Raw genomic sequence first — 16,562 nt, 5'->3', positions numbered from 1 at the left:
AATTCCCCATCCCCTCCCCCAGCCCCTGGTAACCACCATTCTACTTCCTGTATGACACCTCTAAATACTTCATATGAATGGAATCATACAGTCTTTGTCTTTTTGTGACTTGTCTTACTCAGAACCATGTTCTCAATGTTCGTTTATGTTGTATCATGTGACAGGATTCATCCGTTTATTTTTTGTTTTTTCTTTTTCTTCAGCTCAATCTCTGAACTTGGTGTCAGGGAGAGCAATTGTTTCTAATTCAGCTTAAACCTGTTCTTCTTTTTTTTTTTGTCTTTTTCATGACCAGCACTCAGCCAGTGAGCGCACTGGCCATTCCTATGTGGGATCCAAACCCGCGGCGGGAGAGTCGCCGCGCTCCCAGCGCAGCACTCTACCAAGTGCGCCACGGGCTCGGCCCAAACCTGTTCTTCTTTTAATCATTTTACTTCCCTTTGTTAAAGACTGTTAAGATGTCATTTGGCCATTTTTTTAAATGGGTAGATAGAATGGAAAGAAGACCGTGTGGGTGGGTGTCGGTTGCGGAGCTGGGGTTCGGTGGGGAGGCAGAGGTACTCATTGGGTGTTGGTCTTTGAGGTACTTTCTTTCTGGGGATATTTTTATTGTCACAGTACAGTGGGAAGTCCGTCTATAATGGACCTGAATTAATTTTGTTTTTTAACTTTTTATTTTGAAATAGTTATGTATTCACAAGAAGCTACAAAAGTAGTGCAGAGAAGGTCCCATGTACCTTCACCCATTTTCCTCCAGAGACAGCGTCTCACATGGCTACAGCACGATATCAAAACAGTTAAATTAGCTTTGAGTTCTAGTCTTTTTCCTGTTACTCATAATTAATATCATCTTTGGCAAATCTTTCTAAAATGAGCCAGAGTTAGGCAAGATAATCTCTAGCCAGGTAGGAATTTTGTCTCCCTTCTACCTAGGATTTATTTATACCTTTTGTCTATATGTAGAATTTAATATATATGTCATAATTCTTGTCCACTGGAAGATCGGTCATGATTGCATGTAACAATAGACTATAGACTACGAATCGCCCTGGCGTTACTGGTGGGATAAGAGGGGAGCTATTAACCAAGACAAATGGCTTTTTTTTATCCTAGTAATTCCTGATGACAACAAGAAAACACTATGACCACATGAATCCCATTACCCCAAATAGAAGAATTCTATGTCCGTTAATGTGGGTAACTCTGTATAATTTGATAATATCTGAAAGTTTCTATCTCCGTTTATCCCTTATAAGAGGATCCTTTATAAAATTATCCTTTATTATCCTATTAGTATACCTTATAAAATTAAAATTACCTTCACATTTATTATGTATGAACTGTATTTAAAATGCCAGAATATGCTACTTTTTGTTATAAGAGCAGTGAAATATTGGAACATGAAGAGAATACTTAATAATCAATGTCATTTTAGAAATTTTTTTTTTTCCAAGATTCTACTCAGCTGGTCCCTTCTGAAACAAATGAGAACTCTGAAGCTGAGGTGAAAATTGAAGGTTAGTTGCCAAAAGCCTGGTTGCAGTCACATTGCTAAGTATGGTTTTCATTGTTTGTAAAAGGATTATTGTGGGGAAGAGACTGAAATCAATGTGTGTGTCTGTAGGACTCGCGCAGCCCATAGTCCCATCAGGACCCACTTTTATTGATTTATTGATTTATGTTTTCGGCTGGCTGTTCCAGCGATCTGAACCCATGACCTTGGTGTTATAACACTGCATTGTAACCAACTGAGCTAACCAGCCAGCCCAGGACCCAGTTTTAGACAACGTAATTAAGCCTTGCAAATTAGCACTGGCCCACAGTGAAACAAATGAGGAAAGAATGGATGGTGAGGGGCCAGTGGGGACAAATGGAAGGGAAAGGACTGCGTTCACTCAGAGACACACCCTGTCCTGCCAGGGTGGGTGAGCAGAGTTCAAGAGGAACAGCTGCTCCTCGGGCCTGCGACTGTGAACTCAGCTCAAGTGCAGGTGTCTAAAGGAAGGAAAGAAGAAAGTGTGGTTTAGTCAGGGCTTACTTTCCTGGGATCCCTTTGTAGGGTTATTTTATTTAAAATACTTACAAACTGTCGTGTTATCTGTTTAGTTTTCTGTTTGTGTGTTTGCTTGTTTCAAAACCATGTCAAGTATTTAGAAACATATTCCAAGACCATTTTTATAATTAAAAATTTCTTAAAGCTGTCTTGATTTCTTAGGTAAATGAATGAGACAATTTATCCTGGAATTTGTGGATTTTCCGCCCATTTAGTTAAAAGGATGTGTGTAGTTTCTTTCACTGTGATCCACGTAGTAATCCACTAAAGGATATTTTTATCTCTGCTTCTGGAATATGAGCTGATCCGTAGTGTCTCCCTAGTGTGAGAAGTTCTTTTATTTTGCATATTTAATAATGTTATGAGGTCTCAGAATTAATGTCATTAGGTATATAATTCCACGCTAGCATTTAATAAAATCTCACTCACCTGAACAAGTATGAATTTGAATTAGTAAAAATCTGAATTATAAAATTAAATAACTGCATTCTTTCCATTTTTCCATCAGAAATGTGGTAGTCTTTGGATAATAGTATACAAACTAAAGAAATGATTACGCTTTTAAAATAAATGTTTGTCCACTTGAAGTTGTTTTTACTTTTTTTTGCTGAGTGGCTCTTTTTTATTTAGAGATAATGTTACTGCACATGGAACACCACAGGGCCTGAATTCATTGTGCCATGACTGGGAGAGTTGCAAGATGTACTGAACGTTCCTGTCCTGATTTGATTTCTCCATTGTACTTCATTCATTTGAATTCTAAAAGGTTTCATCCAGTTGATTGTTTCAGAGGGGAGTAAAAGCTCTCTCATCATTTATAGCAAAGAAAAAGTAGGTGCAGTTTAAGTGTCCAACAGTCAGAATGGACTGTGGCGATTCATTTAGAAAAATGCTCACATGTGCTTCGTGAAAACTAAGAAAACTGTCACAAGAAAAGTTATAAACAAAAGAGAGGAGGGCTCAGAGGAGTCATAAATTACAGTAAGATCTTGGTTTTGTTTAGAAAATTTATTATATAGAAAGAACAAAATAGAAGAAAATACAAAAAAAACAAACTGTTCAAACAGTATTGGGATTATGTTTGACTTTAATTTTTTCCTTCTGCCTTTCACTATTTCCCTAATTCTTCACAGTAAGCATATATTTATTGCTTAAGGGGAAAAATTCAGATATCATCTGGGTCTGTGCTAATGGACATCCTCTCTGCATGTTTTAGCCTGACAACTTTATGTTGCTGTCAGGGGAGAAGAGCACAGAGGGACGATGTCACTGATCCACAGCCAGGGGGCGATGTATTTCCATAGGGATTTTCCATCAGTGAGGTTGGATTTGTGCTGATTCATCTGTGCTTGAAGTCAGCAGGGCCTAGTAGGTTTACAGATAAAACATGGTATTTACATGGCCCAGTTTCAGAGTCATCCTAAGGTTAGCGTGGCATCAGGTACGCTTGATTTTGGAGCATCCTTCTGAACCAGCTAAGGACATTTGAGGATTTTTTTTTCCTTAAAATTCCACAAAAGGAAATCCCTTAAAGTATTTTTTTTTTTATTGAAGTAAAATTCACATAATATAAAATCAACTCTTTCATAGTGAACAACTCAGTGGCATTTAGTACATCCACAGTGTTGTGGAACCACCACCTCTATGTAGTTTCAAAACATTTTCACCACCCCAAAAGAAGACCCTGTACCCATTAAGTAGTTACTCTCCATTCTCCCCTCTCACTAGCCCTGGGTAGCCAATAATCTGCTTTATTTTTATTTATTTATTTTTTTTGGCAGCTGGCCAGTATGGGATTCTGAATCCTTGATCTTGGCCACCAATCTGCTTTCTAGCTCCATGGATTTGCCTATTCTAGATCTTTCATATAAATGGAATTATAAAATATGTGGTCTTTTGTGTCTCGCCTCTTTCACTTAATGTCTTCAGAGTTCATCCATGCTGTAGCATGTATCAGAACTTTCTTCCTCTTTAAGGTGGAATAATAATCCATTGTATGTATAAATCACAGTTTATCCATTCATCTGTTAATGGACATTTGGGTTGTTTCCTGAAGGTACTTTTAAGAATGTAAAGAGAAAAATCTCATGGTAGAATCAAAGTCCAGCACTGATTTAAATGCTGGTTGATGGAAAATTGTCTCCAAGGTGGCTCCTGTGTTGTACTTTTGTTTATGGGGACATCACAATTGTATAGGGAGTGCAGGCCTCAGCATCCTTTTATTCTGGGTGGCAGTTTTTTAAAGAATTAGTCATAAGTGATTCGGTAAATAATGTATGCACTAATGTGAATGCGTCTAGCAGAGGACTAATGCATTTGGAAGTCCATCTGCAGGTGTGCCCTTGTTCTCCTTTGTCTAACGTGAATTACTGCAATGACGCTAGACTCTGGAGCCAGATGAGAAGCTGTAAACTAACTTGTAAGGCAGTGGAGCAGTCATTGCTTGTGTGAAGTGAGAGTTTAAGAGTTCAGACATAGACTCACCACTGAGAAGTGCCATCCATTTGAAGTGTGAAGGGTAACTAATGGATTAATTGCCAACTTGTATGCATTAATTTTAATTGGATTTGATCAATTGTATTTTATTTATTTATTTATTTATTTATTTTGTGACCGGTAAGGGGATCACAACCCTTGGCTTGATGTCGCCCGCACCACGCTCAGCCAGTGAGCGCACCAGCCATCCCTATATAGGATCCGAACCCGCGGCCTTGGCACTCCCAGCGCCACACTCTCCCGAGTGAGCCACGGGGTCGGCCCGGATTTGATCAATTTTAAAAGAGACATTGTGCTTAGTGTGTTTTGTGACAGATATTTATATTTTGAGGAATCAATTTTTTTTTTTTTTTTAAAGATGACCGGTAAGGGGGTCTTAACCCTTGACTTGGTGTTGTCAGCACCGCGTGGCCATTGCTGTTTAGGGATCTAAATCCATGATCTTGGTGTAATCAGCATCACACTCTCCCAAGTGAGCCACAGGCCAGCCCTGAGGAATCAGTTTTAATGATAAAACATAAACACTTTGATTATGTTAAAAAGATGAACATGAGAACATAGTGCCTCATTCTCTGGCATGATCTGTTAATTGAGTTTGATGACCTGAATTTGGTTCTGAGTATTTTGGAGGCTTAGCAATGTTAAGTGCCCTAAAATGTTTTTCTTATTTCAAGGTGATGATGGAACCTCACTGTAGTTTCAGTAATCTCTTATTGTTGTACCTGACAGAGTCAGACTTTCCAGGATTTATTAGATTTAATTTTTTAAAAAATTAAGTGCTTGGGCCGGCCCATGGCTCCCTCGGGAGAGTGTGGTGCTGATAACACCAAGGCCACAGGTTCGGATCCCATAGAGGGATGGCCAGTTAGCTCATTGGGTGAGCGTGGTGCTGACAACACCAAGTCAAGGGTTAAGATTCCCTTACCGGTCATCTTAAAAAAAAAAAAAAGAAAAAAAGAAATTGAGTGCTTTTAAGGTCAAGAGCAGCAAATTTTCCCACATTTCTCCAAAAATTCTATGTTGGAAGCAGCATGGGCACCACAGAAAAACCTGTTGCCTTTTGTTGACGCTGTGACTACTTATGTGCTTTTGAGATCATGCTGGTCAGGTGCAGGCTCTCCCGTGCCCGAGTGAAGGTCATTCACATAACATAGGACTGAGCTCTGTGTTTCTCAGAAAGGACCAGACAGGTTAATTTACATTCGTCACATATAACTTAAGTAAATATTGTTTTTATCGTTTGACTAGAAAACTTGATGATGTTAGCCATGCTTTTGTTGTTTAACCGTGTCTGAGCCTTTCCCAGACTATGCCTGTTAATCCATTTTTCACAGGATATCTGCTTTTTGAATGTCCTTTAGGGCATACTTATAAAGTCTGACTTCCCTTTTTCCCCTTTATATTGAGAGTAACAACAAAGGAAATATAATTTTAATACCTTTCTTAAAATTATAGACTGGCCGAAGTATCAGGAGCTAAGAACAAAGTAGAAGTCTTCGTGCCCTCCCCTTTGACAGCAGCACTGAAGTGCAGAGACTCAGATGTCAGTTGATCCCGAGCCACCTCGGTATCCTGTAGCTAAATGTTCTCTGCAATTTAAAAAAATTCAGTCTGGGTTCTGATCAAAATGGTGCTGTTGACATTTTTAGAAGAGAATTGGCCTTATTTTCTATAAATTCTAAACTTCAATTTCTGTTTTAAGGAAACACAAATTCAACCAATATTACAAACTCTGCAGCAGGTGTTGAAGATCTTAACATCGTTCAGGTGACAGTCCCAGGTATGGATGTTTATTTGGCTTTGTCATAATTTACTTTATATTATATTTTTCATTTCGTCTTCACCATTTTATGATATGGGTTAGTCTCTTAGAGTGGTCGTTTTTTGCTTAGTTCACCCTGACAACTGAAGAATAATTCAGGAATATAAAATACGCTGCAGTTTGCCACACCCCAGATATCTTGCTCACGTCTGACACTGCTAATCGTATGTTGTTTCTCCTGGCCAAGCCCTGGCTTTACCTGGAAAATCCATCTCAGAGAAGGCAACTCTACGTACCAGCTACCATTGAATTGTAATTGGTCATAGAGGTGAAATGTATTTGTTGCCCATTGTTAAATAATCTTCTTTTCTAACTATGTGTATGTAAAATATATCTAGAAAGATGCAAAAGAATCTAATAATGTAGTTCCTCTGGGAAAAGAAACAGCTGAGAGAGGGATGTGAGAGAGATGTTTCCATATACTGTTTTATACCTCTTGAATTTATTTATTTATTTTTGAATTGTGCATTTTTATGGGATACAGTTTGTTTCAGTACATGCACATATATTGTATAATGATCTAGCCAGAATAGTTAGCATATCTGTCACCTAAACATTTATCATTTCTTTGTGGTTATAACATTCAAGATCCTCTTTTCTGACTATCCTGAAATACACAATAAAATATCAGCTCTAGTCACCCTAGAGCACCAGAAGAACTTATTCTTCCTATCTCACTGTAACTTTGTATCCTTTTAGCAAACTCTTCCCCACACTTCCCCTTCCCAGCCTCTGGTAACCACTGTTCTACTATTTCTTCTTCTTCTTCTTCTTCTTTTTTTTTTCTTAATTGACCTGTGATAATTGTATATATTTATGGAGTACAGTGTTATATTTGGGTACATTTATACAGTGTGCAATGATGCTATCAGGATATTTAGCATATCCATCATGTCAGGATCATTCAAAATCCTCTCAATTAGCTACTTGAAGATATACAGTAATTTGTTTGTTGACTGCAGTCTTCCTATATTGCTATAGAACACTAGATCTTACTCTTCCTATCTCTCTACAATTCTGTATCCAGTGACCACCATATCCCCATACCCCACACCCCCTTCATCCTTCCCTTAGTCTCTAGTAACCACTATTCTACTATTTCTGTGAGATAACTTTTTTAACTTCCACATATGAGTGAGAACATGCAGTGTTTCTCTTTCTGCACCTGGCTTATTTCACTTAACATAATTTTCTCTAAGCTCATCCATGTTATTGCAAATGGCAGAATTTCATTCTTTTTCCTCTTGAACTTTGACATGTGATTGCTTTAGTTATTCAAAATGAAATAGAATAAAATTTTTAAAGTATTGAAAAGTATTCCCCTCTAATCCTAGTGTATCTGTTTCCTTTAACTTGTCATATTTCATTGGCTCAGATTTCTATTATAATGTTGAAGAGTGGTGGTGAAAGTGGACATCTTTGTCTTACATGATATTGAAAGTGTTTTCTAAAAGTAGTATGTAGTATGTTTATATAGGGTCGTAATTTGGAAAATCCTCTATTGTCTATAATGGCTTCCATTTACAAGTTTCCAAAATGCTTAATTATTGCTAAAAGTAAACTGAATGGTAAGCCACGTAAAGTGCTTTCTCAAGTGCTGACAGGCATTTCTTCCAAAAGCTTTCATGGGGGAAAATACATTAATAACCCTGGTTTGTTTATTTGTTTAATTATTTTTAGATAATGAGAAGGAGAGATTATCAAGCATTGAAAAGATTAAACAGCTAAGAGAACAAGTCAATGACCTCTTTAGCCGAAAATTTGGTAAGTTTTAAATTTATATCATTACATATCCAGTATTTGCATACTTGAAATACTTCTTTTTAAAAGGATACTTATTTTGGGCTGGTTGGTTAGCTCATTTGGTTAAAGCATGGTGCTGATAACACCAAGGTCAATGTTCAGATCCCCTTACCAGCCAGCCCCCAAAATAAAAAATAAATAAATAAATAAAAGAAGATTTTATCTTACAAGAAGTCTATGATCAAAATTAGTGTGTATTTTCACTGATGCCCTTGTGCATGGAAACACTGATGATGATGATAATGGCTATCTTTGATTTACTGAGTTCTTATGTTGAGTGAGCATTATTTTTAGTGCTTGACATGTGTTTAATCATTTAATCCTCTCAAAAACCTTTCAGGTAGGTACTATGGTCATTCCTATTTAATGGATGGAGAAACTGAGTCTGCTATACTTCCCACAACAATTTCAAAATAAATAAGGCTGTATTCACACATCATAGTATTGCTCGAAAATAAAGTAATAATGGCTGATCACCGGTGTTGTCATTTAATGAGAATAATTTTTAAATCTTGACATTAAAGTTTAAGCATGGTTTGCGAAAAGTAAGTGACAGACTCAACTAGTTTTATGCTGCTTGTCTTGTCACAGGTGAAGCCATTGGTGTGGATTTCCCTGTGAAAGTTCCCTACAGGAAAATCACCTTCAACCCTGGCTGTGTGGTGATTGATGGCATGCCCCCAGGGGTGGTGTTCAAAGCCCCTGGTTACTTGGAAATCAGCTCTATGAGAAGGATCTTGGATGCCGCAGAGTTTATCAAATTCACAGTCATTAGGTAAGTGAGAGTCCCTGGCTCGGTCATGGGAAGGAATCTGAAGATCATAACTTACCCAAAGTGGGCAGGAAGCAGGCCAGAGATTTTTGCCCCGGGAGGTGGGCCATGGGGTCCCTCCAGTTAACTCCTGGGCCCTGCTGCCTCTCACTCTCACTTTACCATCTTCTGCTTCTGAGAGTCGTGTTCATGTTCCTGTTTCTTGGTGATTGTGGGCACCCCATCTCAGTTTTATCTCCCAATCCTCGTAGCATAGAGTTGACACTCAGCAAAGTTTGTCAAATAGAACTAATTGGACGAGAGAGGGAAAACGTTCCATTTACCAATGTCTGTTTCTCTTCAGACCGCTTCCAGGACTTGAGCTTAGTAATGGTGAGTATTCTGTGTGGCAAGAGTGTCCCAGCACCTGTTATGCTGTGTGAGGTGTCTCAGTGGGCACTGCCATGGGGTCCTTGCTTCTTGAGCCTTGAGCTTCAGAGCACAGCATGCAGCCTTTTACATGTACTTAATTTTTTTCCTGCATGTTGCAAAGTCCCATAATTCTGTTGCTTTTTATTAACCAGGCATTTTTTCTCATACAACAGTTTCATGAAGCTTGATCTACATCAAACTGTGTGTGACGTGTGATGTAGCACACCCTTGTTCAAGAGCGCTTTGTGGTGGGACTCCCTTGGGGCCACCTGCACAGCTGCACTTGAGGTCACAATACTTAACTAGTCAGGGTTAGTTGGTAAATAGTGACTACTTGCTACTGCAGCCCCACCCCTAGCACCCCTGACCCCAACCTGACATCCCCACAGTTCCAAAGCAAAAAGGGTACCACCTGGCACAGCAGGAGCCCCAGAAACACCTCCGGTGCTAAAGTTGACATCCGTTCTGATTCAGCAATGCGATTGAGCAATGCACAGGCCACTCTACTTGTTAAATCTTTTTAATGTCTCCCCTAGAGCCCTTGCAGGTCAGCCAGTTTCCTATAAGGTGGTAAAGCAGAAGAAACAGAGATGTTCTCCAGAGTTTGAGTCACTGGGTAACCCCTAATCCTAAAGTTTGAAAGCTAAAGTGTTCTTTTAAAATGCTCAATTATTATTTTTAAGCTCATCTGGTTGCTAAATGATTTTTTATATATTTTGAATAGCTTTATTGAGGCATCATCTGCATATCATAAAATTCACTTGTGTTAAGTGTACAATCAGTGATTTGTAGTAAATTTAGAGTTGTGCAGCTGTTACCACAGTCTAACATTACAGCATTCTCATCACCCCAGGATTACTCCTACCCATTTCCAGTCATTTCCTATTCCTATCCCTGGCCCTAGGCAACCACTAATTGACTTTCTGTCTTTGTAGATTTGCGTACATTTTCTTAAAGTGAACTTTCATGTCTATGTTCTCTGGAAGTACCTTGCTTACCTTCACGGTGGCAAGGTCCTTTAAATTTAAAACACCGGCACGTGTACACCTGAACACATTTATATGTGTGAGTTCTGTGCAGTTCTGCAGCTGTCACCCATGTCTTTAGAGACTCACAGCAGGCAAATGATATGCTTTCTGTGCTTACTTCCATCGCTGTTATTTCAACGTTCTCTTGGGAATCAAATGAGAAAATATACATTCAAATGCAAACATACTGTCAAATCACTGCTGTTGAAACCAGCTGTAGCAAATACAGCTACACACTGAACCCCGCCAAAGATGTCTTTTGTTTGGCTCATATTCCTCTTAAAAATGAGAAGTAGAAGCCAACACTGAAAAGCCAGGCACATAGCCCAGCAGCGACCACCCAGCCACTGCAAGAAGCACCGCAGGCTCTCCCCAGCCAGGGCAGTGGAGGGGCCTTGGGCCTCGGCCATGCCCCTCCAAAAGGTGCAACCAGCCCAGTGATGACCACCAAGCCACAGCAAGCAGAGCCCCAGGTTCCCGAGCTGGGACAGTGGGGGGCGATGGATTTTGCCACATCCCTTGACATCTGCACCCAGCCTGGCAATGAGCAAACCACCACTGGAACACCCCAACCCCCTCAATCCCCCGCGCCCCTGTCTCCCCTGTGGGAATGAGGGGCTGCCACAGGCCTCAATCCTTCCCCTCCTCCTTTCTCCTTCTTCCATTCCATTTCCTTACCCCTTCCCCTCTCCCCCTCCCTCCCAACTGCTCCTCAACAACATCCTAGAATATAAAAATAGTATTAATAAAATTACATTTTCTTTGAAAAAAAGGAAAATAGAAAAGCCAGGCACACTTTCAAAAAAGTCAATCTCTAGGTTTTCTTTGGAAATCTGAAGATCTGGCCATGGGGGGCCCATGTTCCCTCTTGGCAGCAGTTGGCTGGAGCAGAGCGTCAGCTGTGCCTCTCTGTGGGGGTGGGTTACTCTCCAGTCAGCCCCACCCTGCCCCCAGCCACTTCAGCCCTCGTGTTTATCATCCTGCATTTGCTGTTGTTGTTCTGATAGTAAAGAGAAAAGTGAAATATTTCTTGTCTCCATGTCTCTATGAAAAGTGGGAAAACGAAAGATAGACCAGGAGGGCCGTGTGTTTCAAGAAAAGTGGGAGAGAGCGTATTTCTTCGTGGAAGTGCAGAATATTCCTACATGTTTAATATGCAAACAGAGCATGTCTGTGTCCAAAGAATACAACCTAAGGCGCCATTATCAAACCAACCACAGCAAGCACTATGACCAGTATACTGAAAAGGTGCGTGATGAGAAGCTTCATGAGCTAAAAAAAGGGCTCAGGAAGTATCTCTTAGGGTCATCAGAAATTGAGTGTCCTGAACAAAAACAATTGTTTGCAAATGTGAATCCAACTGAAAACACTGTTGTGCAGACCGTAGAAGATGTGGCTGGGAACTTATGGGAGAAGTTACGTGAAAAAATCAAGTCATTTGTAGCATATTCTATTGCGATCGATGAGATCACAGATATAAATAATACCACGCAGTTGGCCATATTCATCCGTGGTGTCGATGAGAATTTTGATGTATCTGAAGAACTTTTGGATACGGTGCCCATGACAGGTACAAAATCTGGAAATGAGATATTTTTGCGTGTTGAGAAAAGTCTTAAAAAGTTCACTATCGACTGGTCAAAATTAGTAAGCGTGGCCTCCACTGGCACTCCAGCGATGGTGGATGTAAGTAATGGGCTTGTCACCAAGCTGAAGTCCAAGGTGGCAATGTCTTGCAAGGGCTCAGAACTTAAGTCCATTTGTTGCATTATTCACCCAGAATCACTTTGTGCTCAAAAGTTAAAGATGGACCATGTCATGGACGTGGTAGTTAACTCTGTGAACTGGATATGCTCCCGTGGGCTGAACCACAGCGAGTTCACAACCTTGCTTTATGAACTGGACAGCCAATATGGCAGCCTTTTGTACTACACAGAGATTAAGTGGCTCAGTCGTGGGCTGGTGCTGAAGAGATTTTTTGAATCGTTGGAAGAAATCGATTCCTTCATGTCATCCAGAGGAAAACCCCTGCCTCAACTGAGCTCTCGAGATTGGATCAGAGACCTGGCCTTCTTGGTTGACATGACGATGCATCTGAACACTTTGAACATATCCCTCCAAGGGCATTCACAAATTGTTACGCAAATGTACGACCTGATTCGGGCATTCCTAGCAAAACTGTGTCTATGGGAGTCTCATTTGGCCAGGAATAATCTGGCCCATTTTCCCACACTGAAATCAGTCTCCAGAAATGAAAGTGATGGCCTGAACTACATTCCCAAAATTGTGGAATTGAAGACTGAATTCCAGAAAAGGTTGTCTGATTTCAAACTCTATGAAAGTGAACTGACCCTGTTCAGCTCTCCGTTCTCCATGAAGATTGATAGTGTGCACGAAGAACTGCAGATGGAGGTTATTGATCTGCAATGCAACACAGTGCTGAAAACAAAATACGACAAGGTCGGGATACCAGAATTCTACAAACACCTCTGGAGCAGCTACCCGAAATACAAAACCCACTGTGCCAGGATGCTCTCCATGTTTGGGAGTACCCACATTTGTGAACAGCTGTTTTCCATTATGAAACTAAGTAAAATGAAATACTGCTCCCAGCCGAAGGACCCCCCGTGGAACTCCGTGCTGCACATTGCAACATGACAGAAAGAACTGGCAGTGACCTGTGTTGTGTAGGATTGAATCTTCTAGGCCCAAGGGATTGTGAGATGAGAAAATGAATCTGCAAATATTTTGTTTTCAGTTTTTTTCACTTTGAACCGGAAATGTAACTTGCAGTATCACACCTGTTTGTATGACATTTTATGCTTCACCATAGTTCAGTAAAAATCAAGAAAGTTTTATTGTATTCCTAGTAGCTGATTTTTCTGGATGCTTTTTTTTTTTTTTTTTCTTGTCTGATCATCCTGGCTAGAATCTCCAGAACAATGTTGAACAGATGTGGAGAGAACAGACATCCTTGTCCTGTTCTTGACCTTAGGGGGACTTTTCTTTTCTTTTTTTTTTTTAAAGATGACCAGTAAGGGGATCTTAACCCTTGACTTGGTGTTGTCAGCACCACGCTCTCCCAAGTGAGCTAACCGGCCATCCCTATATAGGGATCCAAACCCGTGGCCTTGGTGTTATCAGCACCACACTCTCCCAGGTGAGCCAAGGGCTATCCCTTTCAGGAGTTGACTTTTCTTACACCTGGCCTGTTTCAGTCCTTCACAATACCTGCTTGACCCCCACAGGCATTGTGGTTGGCACTTCAAAGTTTAACTTAGAGGAATAGAGAGAGAGGTGTATATTCATTGAGGGGCAGATATGCACACATTTACTGCTCCCCCATTTGCATGGTATTCCACGTGGTCTAAAATGTTTCCAAGTTTAAGGAGAATTGGTTAGAGACATATTCATATACTGTAGTATTCTTGTGTTATCTGTCTCTGTCTTCACATGAAGCTAGAAAGGTCAAGCTTAAAATGGAAAGCCCACATCCAAATAATATAAGCTATAAAAAACAAAGTAAGTTGAGGTTTGACGGTTGTCTCTTTTTTTAACTTTTTATTTTGAAATAATTTCAAATTTATAGAAAAGTTGCAAAAATATATGAAAAGTACTTGTACGTCCTTTAGCCAGATTCTCATGTTGTCACCATTTACCCCTGCGTTTTATCATTTGTTTTCTCTCCCTTTCTCATATGTGTGTTTGTGTCTATGATCAGTGCCTATGTGTGTATAAACGAATGTCTATGCATATTCATAATATGTGTATAAATGTGTACGCATTTTTTTTTCCAAACCATTTGAGGGAAAATTACATACATCATTTGGCCCTTCATACTTCAGGGAGCATTTTCTGAGAATAGGGATATTCTGTTACATCACCATGATTCAGTTACCAACTTCCGTAAATTGAACATTGATGCAATACTCTTATGTAGTTTACTGTTCATACTCCAGTTTCGTCTGTTGATCTAGTGTCCTTTCCTGCATAGCATTTTTCCCCTGAAGGGTTGTCATTTGAAGGCACTTATATCTGTGTTCTTAATCACTGGAATTAGTGACCCAAAATTGTGAACACTTTCCAGATTGGGGGGAATTATTGTGACCAGAGCGGAAGAAGGCTGAGGATCCCAGCATGGGGGCGCACCTCAGGAAGCAGTGGAGAGAGGGGCTTTGATACAAATAAAGGGAGGCGCAGGAGGAGAGACCAGCCTCCAGGCTGCTGTGACCTGCACAAGGTGCCAGCCCCAGCTGGAGCCCAAGTGCCTATCCTCAGACACTGGGGAAATGTCCCCACCCAGGCAATTTCTGTCCAGTGAGCTCAGAGGCTCACTTCCTGAAGAAGGAATCCAGAATGGACTGATTTATAATGGGGCTAGTGGAAGGACCAGCTCCTGATGTACCTGAGTGGATAATGACATCATATATCAGAGGTGTGGCCAGGTGACAGAAAAAGATCAACCCCCTATTTTATACACAGGCAACTGGGGCTCAGAGTAGTTGAGTGGCTTGCCTGAGGTCACACAGCCAGTAGAGGAGTCAGGATTCAAACCCGGATCTGTGTGATTCCAATGTCCATGTTCTTTATTTCTAAGCCTTCACCATGCCTAACGTGGAGACCTAGCATGTGTCATGCAGCCTCTGAGCTCATCACCTGTCGTGTGTGGCTCCCTGGTGGTTAGTCCATTGGATGACAGAGGGGACAACAGGGTTCAGCCTAGGCTGCCTTCTGTTGACTGGACCATTCATGAGACTATTCTGCTTTGAATCAACTCCTAAGGCCCTGAGATTCCTTCTTTACGTTGGAATGTGTCTTGGGACCAGAATGGCTTGGCGAACACTGCCTGTTGATCAGCACTGTCACTCATGTCACTAAGCCAGGATTGTGGGAAAGGAGGGAATGAGTGGAGGTGGTTTTCAGTAGTCATGGTGATGGGATATCTGCAGATGGGAACACTTAAAGGTGGAGATGGGGAAGGAACCAGGTCAGGAGCTGGGGGCTGGATTTGGTGGGTCTCTCAGTTTCCTGGGGTAGGGAGTACCCTGTATCTGTCCCAAGGCCCTGTTTCCCCATCCCAGGATGGGCAGAAGAAAAGGCTGGTCAGTCCACCAACACAGTCCCCAGGGACACTAGGGTCTGCAGAGGGCCCTGGAAGCCAGATGCACCTCGCCCTCAGCTTGGCATGCACCTGTGTGCACAGACTCCCTCCTCTGAGCATACCTCAGACACCCCTGCCACCAGGCCTGCCCTGCAGTTCATGTGCTCTGCAGGGTCAGGCAATGTACTGGACCCAGTAGCGCTTTGGAATCAAAGAAGAGCCTGGCTTCACCTCCCAGCTCTACCATCTTCTTGCCATGTTACGTTAAGCAGATCACCTACATTCCCAGGACTTCGGTTTTCTCATTTGTAAAATACCTGCCTGACAGGGTTCTCAGAAGTAGAGATGATGTGACGAGCCCAGCACTATGCCTGGTCTCAAGAAAATTGTTAGCTGAACAGACTGCAGCCCTTCTTCAGAGCTGGCATCTCCAGGCACACCCACCCCCCTCCTCTCGTGCACGTCTGCAGGCGGCAGGCCTGCAGCACGTCTGCCTGACCACATGCACACCCACCTCAAGGCCTCTTCCCCAGTACTGCCGGCACAAGGCCACTTCAAAGCAACCAGAAATACATATAGAAAAAACACGGAAAAACATTTGATCAGAACTACAGCTTGGAAAAAATAAAAATTATGAAAATAAGTATTTTATAATGTATTTAATAAAAAGGTTATAATTGCAGCTGAACAAACAGAGGGATTGGGTTTGGTGGTTAATTTTTCCATAGCTTTTTATGATAACCCTTGATGCTGGAGTTTTCCAGCAGACAAGGGTCTGCAAAAATGTAAAACTAGGTGAGAGCTCCGGTGGTTTCAAGGCCTCTTTCAATCCTTCGATGGTCAAATTACTCTCTTGAAAAGCACATCTCTAAGGGGACCGGCCTTACCCATCTTCACACAGCCATTTCCCATGCAGGAGGAGCAGCTCCCCAGGCCCGTCATGGCCTTCATGACAAGCTGCATCTTTTCCAAGGTTTGCAGCTCCACTTTGTACCATAGTGTCTTTGTGGTTTAGGAGAGACCCACCCGCAAAGACTTTGAAGCCACAGGCTGGCAGCATCTCTAGGGTAAGTGGT

At 41.3% G+C, this 16,562-nt stretch overlaps 1 protein-coding gene across 4 annotated transcripts in view; it reads left to right on the top strand.

The window, feature by feature from the left end:
- Positions 1-14,099, top strand: part of GTF2IRD2B (GTF2I repeat domain containing 2B) — a 58,769-nt gene extending 44,670 nt beyond the window's left edge. For 3 of the 4 annotated variants that reach the window (XM_063089589.1, XM_063089588.1, XM_063089587.1), the window contains 6 exons: positions 1,455-1,517; positions 6,252-6,329; positions 8,052-8,135; positions 8,766-8,949; positions 9,290-9,318; positions 11,440-14,099. In XM_063089589.1, the coding sequence (XP_062945659.1) occupies positions 1,455-1,517; positions 6,252-6,329; positions 8,052-8,135; positions 8,766-8,949; positions 9,290-9,318; positions 11,440-13,043 (2,042 nt within the window). In that variant the 3' untranslated portion in view covers positions 13,044-14,099. Of the gene's footprint in view, positions 1-1,454; positions 1,518-6,251; positions 6,330-8,051; positions 8,136-8,765; positions 8,950-9,289; positions 9,319-9,530; positions 9,586-11,439 lie in introns of those variants that run through there. The other variant, XM_063089590.1, reaches the window with a different exon arrangement.
- The last annotated feature ends 2,463 nt before the right edge of the window (positions 14,100-16,562 follow it).

Source organism: Cynocephalus volans, chromosome 3 (genome assembly GCF_027409185.1).
Source record: "Cynocephalus volans isolate mCynVol1 chromosome 3, mCynVol1.pri, whole genome shotgun sequence".
NCBI lineage: Eukaryota > Metazoa > Chordata > Mammalia > Dermoptera > Cynocephalidae > Cynocephalus > Cynocephalus volans.
This window is presented reverse-complemented; position numbering and strand designations above follow the sequence as displayed.